The sequence below is a fragment of the Linepithema humile genome, chromosome 3, assembly GCF_040581485.1.
Source record: "Linepithema humile isolate Giens D197 chromosome 3, Lhum_UNIL_v1.0, whole genome shotgun sequence".
NCBI lineage: Eukaryota > Metazoa > Arthropoda > Insecta > Hymenoptera > Formicidae > Linepithema > Linepithema humile.
In genome coordinates, this window is record NC_090130.1 from 2,433,727 (window position 1) to 2,446,392 (window position 12,666).

Consider the following 12,666-nt stretch of genomic DNA (forward strand, 5'->3'; position numbering starts at 1 on the left):
TTGTCATCAATCATTCGTGAAGAAGAAATAATATTAATGAGACATGCGTAATCAAAAGTCATTTATTTCAATTACAATTAAAGAGGCGAAGAAATAATATATTATGAAATAATTTGCATTAAATTAGTTGTACTGGTTATATACGATATTGACAGTCAATGAATGCGAATCGAGATTATCCGCGAACAGGATCTGATCTATCTTTGCCCGTTCACCCGATTACCACGACGACGCTTTCGCAGATACTATCGGGAAAAAGGTCTACCTCATTACAAACTTCACTCCACGCTGAAATTACTCCACGCCGCATACATTCGCGACGCCAAATTATCCGATAAAAATTCAATCAGGTTAATAGAATGCGAGACAAATGATCTTTGCGCAATGACAGCTGCAATTTTTTTACTGACATTCTTCATATGGAATTTTCATCACATTATTTATAATATTTAAGAAATATTATAGATTTTATTTGTAAACCAAGTTTTCTCAAGAGACAGTCGCTGAGTCCATCCAAGAATTTAAAAAAAAAAAATGTAATGAACTCTAGCAATATTTTTTTATAGCGGTTTTATATTCGGTTGCGTGGATTTGTATATCGTAGAGTTCATAAAAAAGAACATTTATCGGTACATTCAAGTATCATTAATGCATGCATCATTGACGCGTACTTATTGCAACGATTATTCGTACCGGGAATCTTGTAATTAACAAGAATTACTTTCTCGATTTTATTGACGCTGAGGAATTCACTCTCGCCGAACTCGTTATCGATAAAATTATAACATACATCAAAAAAGAAAGAAGAAAGCAAAGAATATCGCGCTGTTCGTGCATCTTCACCTTCGTCTACCGTGAATCCATTCCCTTCGCGGCGAATTAATGGGCGGAGCCAAGGATGTCCTTTGCTGCCAAAGTGTCGGCGACAACGTTTGCGCGACTGGCTGATAGGATACGTAAAGCAGAATTTGCATAGCACAATTTTAATGATCATTCTGCTTCGACGTGAAAGATGAATCACGTTGCAAGTCGAATAGGTGTCACAAGCTACGAGCTATCGGAATATTAATATAGTGCATGACTAGTTTTGATTTTAATAACATCGGTGTGTCAATTTGACATATGTCCGACGTTTTATTTATCATTACGCTGATGAATAATCAGAAATATGAACTATTTTTTCGATGAATCGAGTTCATTCGGACATTTGACATGTAACGGTGATAAGTATAGTTAGCAATGTTGTACTCTATGCGCAAATACGTCTACGTGTCAAGTACAAATGGCACAATTCCTAGAAATTAATGCAATTTCTTGCGAGGCGCGTAACGAATTATTGACAGTTGCAATTCAGATCAAAGGATATAAAAAATAATATGTATGCTAACACAATTTGCTTCGACAGACTGATTATTCTACATATCGATACTCGTCAGACAAATGCGTCGTTAATTTAAAAAGAGCAACATATCAGCGGATTTGATTATTGCATATAACAAGTATCTCTCGAAAATGATAATTTGTCAAGTTTTTCTGTGCCAAAATTATATCTTAACTGTCAACTGTATCTATATTTTCAGAAACTGAATGCTAATTTTTGGGGAAAAAGAAGAATTTCACCTTCTTCGAGACACTGAATTTCAAGTCTAATAAATTACGACACCAGAAAATATCTAAATAGAGCAAATCTAAATGGAATTATGCGTTACTGCTGCAGTGACGAACAATATCACTAAAAAAAGATATATTCCAAGGGAAGCAGAATCTCCGTATCCATGGCTATCAGCTTGAAAAAAATTAACCACGAACAAACAGCTCATCTAAACTCAACTCAACTCTCGACAATCGAAACGTCAAGCGGTCAACAATTGGAATGTCACTCATTTGAATCTCTCTCACCTCCTGTCACAGTAAGTCTGATAGCGCGATTTATCGAATGAATCAAGCAAGTCGGAAAGAATAACAGATGCAATTCTGCGGCGCACGTTAGCTCTCTCGCCTTCTTCGAGATATACCCCCGACGATGTCAGTCGGACCTAATACGCGCGACGAACGGACTTCCCCGGGCAGGTATACAGAACACCTCCGCGTCGTCGGTCGTCCCGAGGACGACGTGGGTAGACGTGGGCGCGGTTGTACTTGAGCAACACCCATGTGGATACCATAATGGCCTCCGCGATGCCAATCGCCATCTCGGACTTGGTGTACTTCTGGTGGGGAGCAGGGCGACTCGCCAATCGCGTACGTGCCTGGTACCCTCCATAGGCGTGGCGTTGAGCGGCGCCACTGCAGCGACTTTCAGAAACCGGGCTCCGGGGAGAGGCTCCGACTTCATTATGTATCATTATACCGGTCCGCGCCGCGCGGTGTGCACTGCAGTTACTGGAACCAGGCGCGCGTGTGTGCTTTTCTCTCTTCTTCTACGCCCTGGTCGTCGTCTTCTTCTTCTTCCCTTCTTCGCACGGTCGGTACGCGTCCGCGTATACATCGAGCGGTGCGCGATACGCTCATCGGCCAGGTAATCGTGGCACGACGCGTGTAAAAAGCACACCGTCGCCGAGGAGGTGCGCGGGCGCGCGCGTGTGTCGCGTTCGTACGACGTGCAATTAAATCGGTGACACGGGCGCGAGTGTTGAGAGTACCGCAGCATCGACGGAGCGGATCGAGAATTTTTGCCATCGTCGCGCAGCCATTCGCGGCGCGGATGATCGCGGACTATCGGCGCAACGGTGTTTAGTGACATTCGACGCTCGCTTGTCTACAAGTCAAGACTGTGTTTCCAAGTGATTTAGTGACGTTTCGCGACGGGTGCGCGCGGTTGTAAGGCGAGTGAGGACCGATATGCCGACGGCTTGGTCACGTCGTCGCGGCGCGTCTCCGTTTGGCAGCCGAGCGACGACGAGCTGACGCACGGCAACCGGACAGTAGTATCGACGCGGACTCTGATCCTGATACAGTGTTTCCGCGATACGGTTACGCGTGTGCAGTGGATGTGTGACAAGTGGTGTCCGAACTGAGAAACAAGAAAAACATAAACATCCGAGCAAACATCCGACGGATACGTGAAACGGAGACTACTACGAAACAACTGAAAGTGTGAATGTTCCAGAGATCACAGTGAGAAAAAGAACAAAATATCGTGACAGTGCGGCTTGACGAAAGTGTTGCGAACGCATTATTTTCTTTCTGCGTCACGTAACTTCCAAGGCTGCCAACCGTGTGCTGGAAAAACTGCATCCGTCGGATAAGTTCAGACCGTCGCGATTCAATGACGACTCATCGCGCTTGTTCTGATACTCGGTCGACATAGTTTTTTTTTTCGACGGGGCACGCGCGTTGTGCTCATCGTAAAGAGGCCTATCCCAAGATTCGGGCCCCGTACGGAGGGCGCGCGGCGACCACGTCGTCGGCGAGTTTGGCGGCGGCGAGGATCGTGGGCTGTGGCGGCGGCATCGACGTCGTGTCTAAGGTGGAGCGTCCGGGCAGCACGACGACGCTCAATTTCACGGATCTGGGGAGCCCATTCGGGGCGGGCGACCCCTGTCCGTCGAGTACCCCGACCCCGAATAGCATGTCGGGCGGTGGCGGACCGACCGGCGGCGGCGGTGGCGGCGGCGGCGGCGGTGCCGCCGGTACCGGAGGCGGCGGTTCCGACATGGAGCAGCATCTTCATCACGCGGGCCTCGGCTCGGTGACGCCCGGTCCGCCGGGCGGTAACGGCGGCGACAGCACGACGTCCAGCACGCCGGTCTCGCAGAGCGGCAAGTCCGCCTTCATCGAGCTGCAGCACAACAACCTCTACAATCCCGCGAGTTTGCGAAGCGGCTACCCGGGCGGACACAACGTGCCCGGCGCGCACCAATTCTCGCATCAGGTCGGCTCGCTAGCGGCGCATCAAGGCTCCGGGCCCGGCAGCGGGAATCAACAGCACGCGGACGCGGGCTTTCCCAGTCCCAGATCCGCGCTCGCCGGATATCCGTTCGCGTCCATGCATCAACACAACGCCTATGGATATCATCTGGGATCGTACGCCCCCCAGTGCCCCTCGCCGCCCAAGGACGGTGAGTACCCCAACTGTATGTATTCGCAGCCTTTTTTATTCTCATTACTTTTAGATATATATTTAGCTAAGCCGAAACGATAACTCTCCGTTCCGTGCGCTTGGCGCCGCCGGCTCGAACGCCCCAGTGCTTCACGTCGACGCAGTTGAATCGTGAAAAAAATTGTGAAACAGCGAAATTCATTTTGCGCTCGTCGCTGTGAATCGTTATACGGTCAATCTCGGTATAAAGTTTGCGCGAGTGCGAGCCGTGGAAGTGCGAAGTGCTGTCATGGAACGGAGATATCATCGAAGGGCTCAAAGTGAAAGTGCTTCTACGCGAATGTTATTGCGCGTTGTCGCAAAATTAACGGTACCTTAAAAATCGAACGATTAATGAATTCGAATTTCTTCGAACTTACCTCGAATATTCACTTTGAGCCTTTTTTAATTTAGATATAGATAAATAAATTAAGAGATTTCTCGAGGTTATTTATCATCGATGCGTTAACTTTCACGGCTTCGGAGTCGTGAAGACGAGTATCGTGCCAGCGATGTAACATTTGTCAAGAATGATACGGCTACCTTGACACGAAAAAGAAATAAGACGGCGACAGGCGTTTCCGGTGGGTCATCATCTTAGTGTGTGCGCTTTATTATTACGACTTTATTATATAGTCATAGGAGTATATTGCCGCTTGGCGAATGTCTTCATCCGCGTTGGTAAATTTCCGCGCGACAATAAATGCGGAACGCTAATGCCTTCGCGACGCGCAATCAGATGCTGTTGTTTTACGCGTAAAAAGGAAACCGACTGTGCTCGCTGCGACTCACTCACTCGGTTCCCGGTTCGTGGTTCCTTCAGCTCACCTTTATATCGCCGAGGCGCCGAGGCGCGCTCGTTCGCATCGTTGCTTTTCGCATGCGACACTTTCTGAAAAGTTTCTGTCTCACGTAATCCTTGTCTTCCGTCCTAAAGATGCGGATAAACCGAACAAAAGGAAAAAAATGTTTAGCATTCTTAAGCTGAATGCAATAGATAAATTTGCTTACAACTTTCTCTTCTTTTTTACATTTATAATCATTTCTTAGACTTTTGTTCACGAATAGTGGGCAATTGACGGAATTTTGATTCACAACTAGACATATTATTATTCAAACGGAGACTCTCGAAAATAGAATAAAGGTTAAGAAACCAAAAGATGAGGTCTAGAGTAGCAGGTAGTAATAGCCGGTTGACGCCCTGCGTTACAGCACAATGCCACGAAACGAAATAAGATATATGACATGGCATTCGCTCGGGGGCCGAAAAAGTTCCGCAAAGCGACTGGGACAAAAAGATTCAGGACCAAACGGGAGCTGTCGCGGTTTCTCCTTTGGAAGCTCTCGCTTATAGAGGTTTCCTCCAGATTATTTCGTTTTTTCTCTTATGTTTTTACCTCCTAGACTCGCATTAGCACGATGTAATCGCGATTTTTGTCTCGCGCGCGAAACCACGAGTCAGCTAATTGCGATCACTATCGGCTTCGCCCCTAGTTCGTCGCGGATCGCACAATTGCGCTGAAGGTGTTATGAGATATTATAACAATTTAAAATTTTTTTTCAAATAATTGATTATTTAGGAATAATTATTCCAAGTTTATCGCGCGGTGAGAAAATGAACGTCACAATGAACGAATAAACGCACAATTAATTTAGAAATCGATAATGTCGCAATGTCGTTTTATTATTTCATTGATATTTCTGCTTTATTTATTCACGAATATATCTGGCGCAGTGGTCTAAACACGATGTCTATATACACATCCGCATCGCGAAATCGCGTGATCGAGATAACTTATTTCGCCCGAGGTAAGTCCGCATGCCGTGAGGCTCCATGCAGCGACATTCGCGCTGCTTTCTTGGTCGATTGCATTTTCAAATATAGTCCGTGATATACCGGCTGGAAATATTCCGAAGCTGTGGTAACATTCGGCGAATAATTCATTACGACGGACGTGCGCGCGTAGCGTGGAACAACGAGAAATTCCGTTTGGCGCGCTTAGGCGAACGTTCGCAGGAACATAGCCAACCGGATAGCGGCGACAGTTTGCTACCCTCCATTCGCGCGCCATGAATTCGTAACGTCCACCTCCGCGGCATGTGGCAATCTCCCTGGAAGTCCGGTATTTCTGCGTAATCCACCGAGACGACCCTCGCGCCGGCGTGCAATGCAATTTTCGTGGCGCCTCTTTCGAAAATTGCCGGCGAGCCCTCAACCCGCGAAAGGGTTCGCCGCGGAAAAACTTTTTTTTTTCCATCGGGCGGGAGGAATTCGCGAGGTCCGCGCGGTGCAATCGTACAATATATATAATATTATGATTTCCGCTCGCAGCTGGAGTGCAAGCAAGCGGGCGAGCGATCGCTCGTCAGAGGGTTGAATTCTCACGCACGGAGGGGTTGCGCACGTAAACCTGTACGCGTTTTGCCCTTTTAAATTGCCGATCATTTCCCTTCGCAACTTATGCGCAGTTCGCTTTTCACAAATCGCATGGCAACGAAATGCATACCCTCGGTCCGTTTCGCAAGCTGCGTAAAAATTTTATCATACGGTTGACATAACTTCGGTATTCTTACACAACAGCTTTGCCGAGGTTCCGATGGAGGAGGACAGGTTATACACCGTTGCAATACTCGAGTACGATACTTGTTAAAACTTGTCACATTCGTCCGCAGGCGGTGTACGCGAACGAGTAGCATAATGCAAAAGTCGATATCGCAAAAATTGCTGCACGACGTTAACCGCTCCGATTTAATTAATCGAATGATAAATTAGAATCGCGATCCATTTAATTGCTAATGAACACGCTATTGTTTGTGCACTCCGTTCAGAGGATAGAGCGATTCCGCCACTTGGCTAGCTGAACGCGACGCGCAAAGTTAACTTGCGATTATTTCAGAACGATTTTGATTATCCGATTAAAATAACAGTGACGCGGTAATTGCACGAGGTTCACAATGCGTATTGTAGGAAACGCGCACTCTCATGCGATCGATTTGCAGCAATACTCACAGTTTGTTATATAATTGCATAAAATTTAGTTGAAAAAACAGTTGTATGAATGTTAAAATCAAGGATAAAAATGAACAGGATAGAAATGAAAATATTATTCAATCATTATTTTGTCAAATTGCATAAATGTCACATTTTTTGACAATGTTTCTAATAAAATTAAGGGACATAAGTCGAAAGCATTCCACAAATATAAAAGCAAAACTCAATAAACTATTATTCTTGAAGATCAAAAATTATCTACGTTTCCTACAACAGCAAATAAATGAAACTTGTGAGAATTCAAACTGCTAAATAAATTTTGCGCAAGTGTTTAGCTAATAAAATGTTATCTCTCGCAAAAATGGTCTATTTTTCACAATTTAGGGCTTGCGGAATTAATCGTTGTAATCGTAACGTTTAAAATAAACTTACATAAAGTTCGCGATGCTAAGTGAACATTAGCACTAATTATCTAGCAATTGAGATATCATCTGTCGTCGAAAATGTCATCAGCGAACTTTTTGCCGCGCACAAGTTTGTTTTGCACAGTCGTATTTTCGATGAACTACGCTTCGCTGTGTGGCTGTTTGCAATTAACGCACGTAAATTCGTGATTACAACGTTGCAATTACGCGTGTTGTTTTGGTGTTGGTTGCGCAGCCGCGCTTCGGCGACGACGCCGCGCTTATCGCGATTACTCGCGGCGTTAAATGCTCGTAGACTGCAGTTCGAGCAACGCTAATGAAGTTGTCCGGGATTATACGAGCATCAATGACGAGAACGTGAAGACGGGGTCGTCCGCGCGGACGCAGCTCGTCGAGATCGAGTGTGCACGGCGTCTTACAAAGCGCACCCTCGTCCAATCTTATCGTCGCGACAAATGAACCGGCCATTAACCAGCTCGTCGCCGCACGTCTGCCTCACACCCGTTGTCCTTCTTCTCGAACGAACGTGGCTAAAGCTGGAATCCAATTAGCGGGGGCTCCTCTCGTATGAGACAGGGCCCCCACGGTATCTCGCATCAGTCACCTGACCTGACGTCCGACCGCCGTCCGACTTAATCCGGAACGGTCGAAAGACAATGCGCGCCTCGGGTCCGAATGATGAATTAGGTATTAAATGGTTGTTTTCACAAGGATTAGGTAGGTACACCGCTTTGCCTGGCCTTTTTTGAAGCCCCGCCGAACCTCGGACTTACGCTGGACCGCACGGATTTGTGTGGAAGTCGTGTTTTCTTTGGAGATACACGGGCAGATATCAACGATTGTTAGTTCTGTGGTCGCTGCGCCAGAATTTCGGAAATAGCAGCAATCGTTGAGATATTTGAGAACTTTAACAAATATGTTTCGTTAAAATATGTCTTGCGTATACCTGAACAATATTCTAATACATATTATTACGAAAGAAAAATTAATTTTCACGATGAGAAAAGATTTCAGGACTTTAATTAATTTTTCCATCTAGTTTGCTCAACAAAAGACACTTTTAGCGTAAACAGAAGTGAACGCGAATGTGTGATAAAGTATAACAAAATAATTTATAACATTTGGAAATTATGAGTTAAATAATTCATCTGAATAGTCAGAAATTTCCTAATCGCAATCTTCGAGCGAGAAAATTGAACGTTTCCGTTTCTGTTTAATCCGGAGTACAAAAAATGGGAGGGGCTTTTCCATCATTCCTCGCGCGCAATATGGTAGCGATGTGGAAATACAAGATGTCGATTCAGCGACAATGTTAGACAGGTTGTGTTAAGTCCGGCCTAGGGCAGAGACGGACACCTTGTAATTTCGAGTTCTCCAGATTGAGAGCCGCGCGCCTACCGTGTGATTATCAACGTCGCATTAATCGCCGGGCTTATTATCATACGTTCGGTTGGATTTGATTACGCGACTCCGTAAGGACCTTCAGCGATGCGAGGCGGCTGAATACGCGCGTGCAGCGCCGCAAAGTAGCACTTTGCGGCAGTTTCTGCCGCGGCCGGACGGCTTTGCATACGCCTCAGTGTTAACAACCATAAGCTATCCTCTCTATTCCACCCCTCGCACAGCGTGAGCTCTCAGCGAGAGAAAAGTGCATCCATAAAACAGTACCTCGGTCTTTTCACGCGCGCGCGCAGGGTTGCACTCCGCCCCGGTCGACATCGCGTCGCCTTAACCGGCTATAATTAACAACGGGAGCTCGTAATCGCTGCTAACGCCTCTATAAAATTTATTGCGTACTATGTTACGTGTCGATACGCCGTGCGACGGTGTTAACTGTCGCACCGCGAGCGGTGCGGATGAAAAAGCTGATCAAGATGTTTGTGCGTTATATTAAAAATTAGGTATTTTATTGCTCCTATCTTTTCCTATCAAACAATTTTTATAATTCATTCTATTTATATTCATTATGCGAGCGGTATAATAAATGTACATTATTTATAAAGGCGATATGAGGATAAGATCATGGTTATTAATATTGAGACAGTCTTATTAATTTTCATTCACCGCAAACAAAGAGTTTACTTGATTAATATATTAACATCGCAATCCACTCTCCACTTTATCACAACCCTGCGCCGTCAAAGTGTTGAGGACATCTATGCCAATATTAAAGATCGCACACGCCCGGTATCGCCGCGAAATTGCACGGGTAGGTAAACACGGGCGCAAACACGCGATTGCATCGCCGTGACGCGACGTAAGCTCGCGGAAAGTGTGCGGGGGATCGTTATTATCTGTTTCACGCGCGATTAAAGTCTCCCCTGTTGGCTCACCATCGATCCGCGTCTTTTCGATCCTCTCTCATTCGAGGCGACACGCTCATGTATAAATCACGAAGAGTCACACGAGCTCGCCATAAATTACGCTAATTAATAGTCGTGCTAATTGTCACGGAGAAGGTGAACAAACGAGGCACACTCGGCCGGCTCACGCTGATTCAAAGTCTCGGTGTCGATATCTCTGCACTTTTGCCGCGGTCAATTAGTCGTTCAGCGACGGCGTTTCGTCCGCCGTTCGCGCGTTGAAAATCGTTGGACAAAACGCGCCTACCGTAAAAAATGTGTCCGTGGTTCTCCCGGGAAGGACGCGCGCGCGTCTCCCCGATGAAAACACGCAACATCGTAATCGCGATATAAAAATAATGAAACAGATTCCGCGCGAGATAGGCGGCGCGGGCGCTGGCACGATGCGCGGCTCTATCGAGCTCTATGCTACTTCATTGCATCGCTTTAAGATTGATATATGGCTCCGTAATTAATTACCGCGCCGTTAACGCACCGTAGGGCTTTCTCTCTCTCTCTCTCTCTTTCTCTCTTTCGGCGTAACGAGGGCACGCATTCTGTTCATTGTGCTAATTATCGCAATACGTTGTGTATGCGAATTGAATAATGCATTTATTTTATCAGATAATTACGCGCGGCTTGTCGAATAAAATATTCCGGCAGTGTTTGTGCTATTGTTTCCCCTCTCGCTCTCTTTGCTTTTCGAAAAAGCGACGTGTCATTTCCGTTGATTTCGATTCGATGAAACTCTTCGAGTGCTTCAGTAAACACTTCTTACTTTTTTACGCGATTCCGGCATAAGAGCCTTCTTACTTTTTTACGCGATTCCGGCATAAGAGCCTGTCGATCAAAAGGTATAATTAATTGAATAACATAATATTTTATCGCGAAGAAAAAAAACTAAAGCTCAAATGTAAAAAAAAATTAATAGCAACATGTTTCTTTTTCTTCGAGGTGTTCCTTTTCTTATCTACATATGAAATAATTTTTCTTATATAAATTTATTAAATAATCATTGTGTGTTTGCTAGTACAAAATGAACCTTTTTTTCTTAAAATTTCTCTTGTTACAGTAAGTTTCTTACTATTTGGAAAATTAAATCGTATCAATCGTAAAATCGCGAGCGGTTGAATATCGGGGAAATGTTACAAGAAGAAGTGTTAGGTTTTAGTTTAATTTTATTTTTAGTTTGTACACGAGCAGTGATGAGGATTCTGAAAGTTGATGTTAGGGTGGTGCATGTTCGCAGACCTCTCGCCATTGGGTGATAAAAGCAGCAGCCTCGTCGACGAGCTCGGCGGCGGTGGCGGCGGTTCCCTCAGGAACGGCAAGGGCAAGAAGATGAGGAAACCAAGGACGATCTACAGCAGCCTGCAATTGCAGCAGCTCAACAGGCGGTTCCAGAGAACGCAGTACCTCGCGCTACCGGAAAGAGCGGAGCTCGCGGCCAGCCTCGGACTCACGCAAACACAGGTCAGTTCTGTCGAGTTTTAAGAGTAAATAAACTAGTACACTATAGCGCAAGTTTTTCACGCCACAACACACAACGATAAATAGCTCTTATCTCGTGCAATTCGCGATGGAATGGCATAAATTATGATATGATGACAAGACGAACATGTAAAGCGTTTCAAACATCGCTTATTTGCGTAAATTACTCAGTTTCTAGATATTCGAATGATGTTAGTATTGACGCGACAATAATTATTGACGTTTATTGGATAAGTTACGTTTTATATAATTTTTAATATTTTAATTGAAAATATTAAAAAACTCTTGAAAACTCTTATTAGAATATTCAGAGTATTTATCGTGATGTGTGCTGAAATAAAAACTACAATGCAATACGTATTGTATGATTTTTAAAAAGGAAATTTTTCTTCGTACGCATTTCGCCTAGAACTTATCTGAGTTTTAGTTCGCATAGTATCGCGTTAGTAATACGTTTCCAACACAGAATGATAAAATGTTTGCGACGTTTTCACGAGCAAAACAGGTTTTTCGCTCCCGATATGCCTTATCAAGAAATATATCAAATGGAAAAAGACCCTTCGAAGTCGTGTAAACGAGTGAATTCTGCCGGTCTCAAACGAGTGAACAACAACGCGTCGTATGGAAGCCGGTTATGCCTTGTTAATTACGGGGATCTCTCGCATCATAATTAGAATTCCTCATTACTCGCGTCATAATTAAAATTCTGATTTTATCGAAACGACATTGTGACGCTTCTTTTCGCGACGGACGGATCGCGCGGATGGATCCAGTTGCATACTCGGTCTCAGGGTAACAGGAACCTCGATAAACGGCATCTGTCAGCATTATCGGCACAAATGACTTTACTAAATCACCGATTCGCCACGCCCTGGACATCGGGGATAGGGTTGCCGCCAGTGTCCAGTGCTGCCGAGTGAGGGAAAGAGAACGAAAGAGACAAGTTTGCGGACTAACGAGGCGGCCATAAATTTTCCCCCGGCGATCGCGCGCGAGTTTTGCGCGCGGAGCTTTCCGCGCGGCTTCACGCGCGCACACCGGCGAAAGATTTTCCGCCAATTATCCGTCGCGCGGTTTCCAATTAACGATTTATTAGGAAGAGCGAGCTACATAATCGGAGAGCGGATAATTGGATCTGATCTTGTCCGTTAAAGATTTCTTAAAGCATGACGATTTATTGACGAAAAATCCGAGGCTAATTGCGACGATTTCGCGACGGACAATCCGAATTGTGCTCGGATGGACACGCATATCGCATTGCCGATTTATTAGCAAGTGACTTCACTAAACTCAACCGCCTAAATGCTTTTTCGCGATCAATTTGCGGTCTGATGG

At 45.2% G+C, this 12,666-nt stretch overlaps 1 protein-coding gene and 1 long non-coding RNA gene across 9 annotated transcripts in view; one reads left to right on the plus strand and one right to left on the minus strand.

Moving 5' to 3' along the window:
- Dll (Distal-less) overlaps positions 1-12,666 on the plus strand; it is a 141,409-nt gene that overhangs the window by 25,761 nt on the left and 102,982 nt on the right. For 5 of the 8 annotated variants that reach the window (XR_010889266.1, XM_067351823.1, XM_067351822.1 and 2 more), the window contains 2 exons: positions 1,581-4,076; positions 11,072-11,313. Coding sequence is in view for 7 of the 8 variants with exons in the window: in XM_067351823.1 (XP_067207924.1) it covers positions 3,572-4,076; positions 11,072-11,313 (747 nt within the window). In the remaining variant the exon portion in view is untranslated. The remainder of the gene's footprint in view (positions 1-1,580; positions 4,077-11,071; positions 11,314-12,666) is intronic. The other 3 variants (XM_012374572.2, XM_012374575.2, XM_012374573.2) reach the window with 3 other exon arrangements.
- Positions 1-12,666, minus strand: part of LOC105676565 (uncharacterized) — a 37,843-nt gene that overhangs the window by 24,168 nt on the left and 1,009 nt on the right. The window lies entirely within an intron of this gene.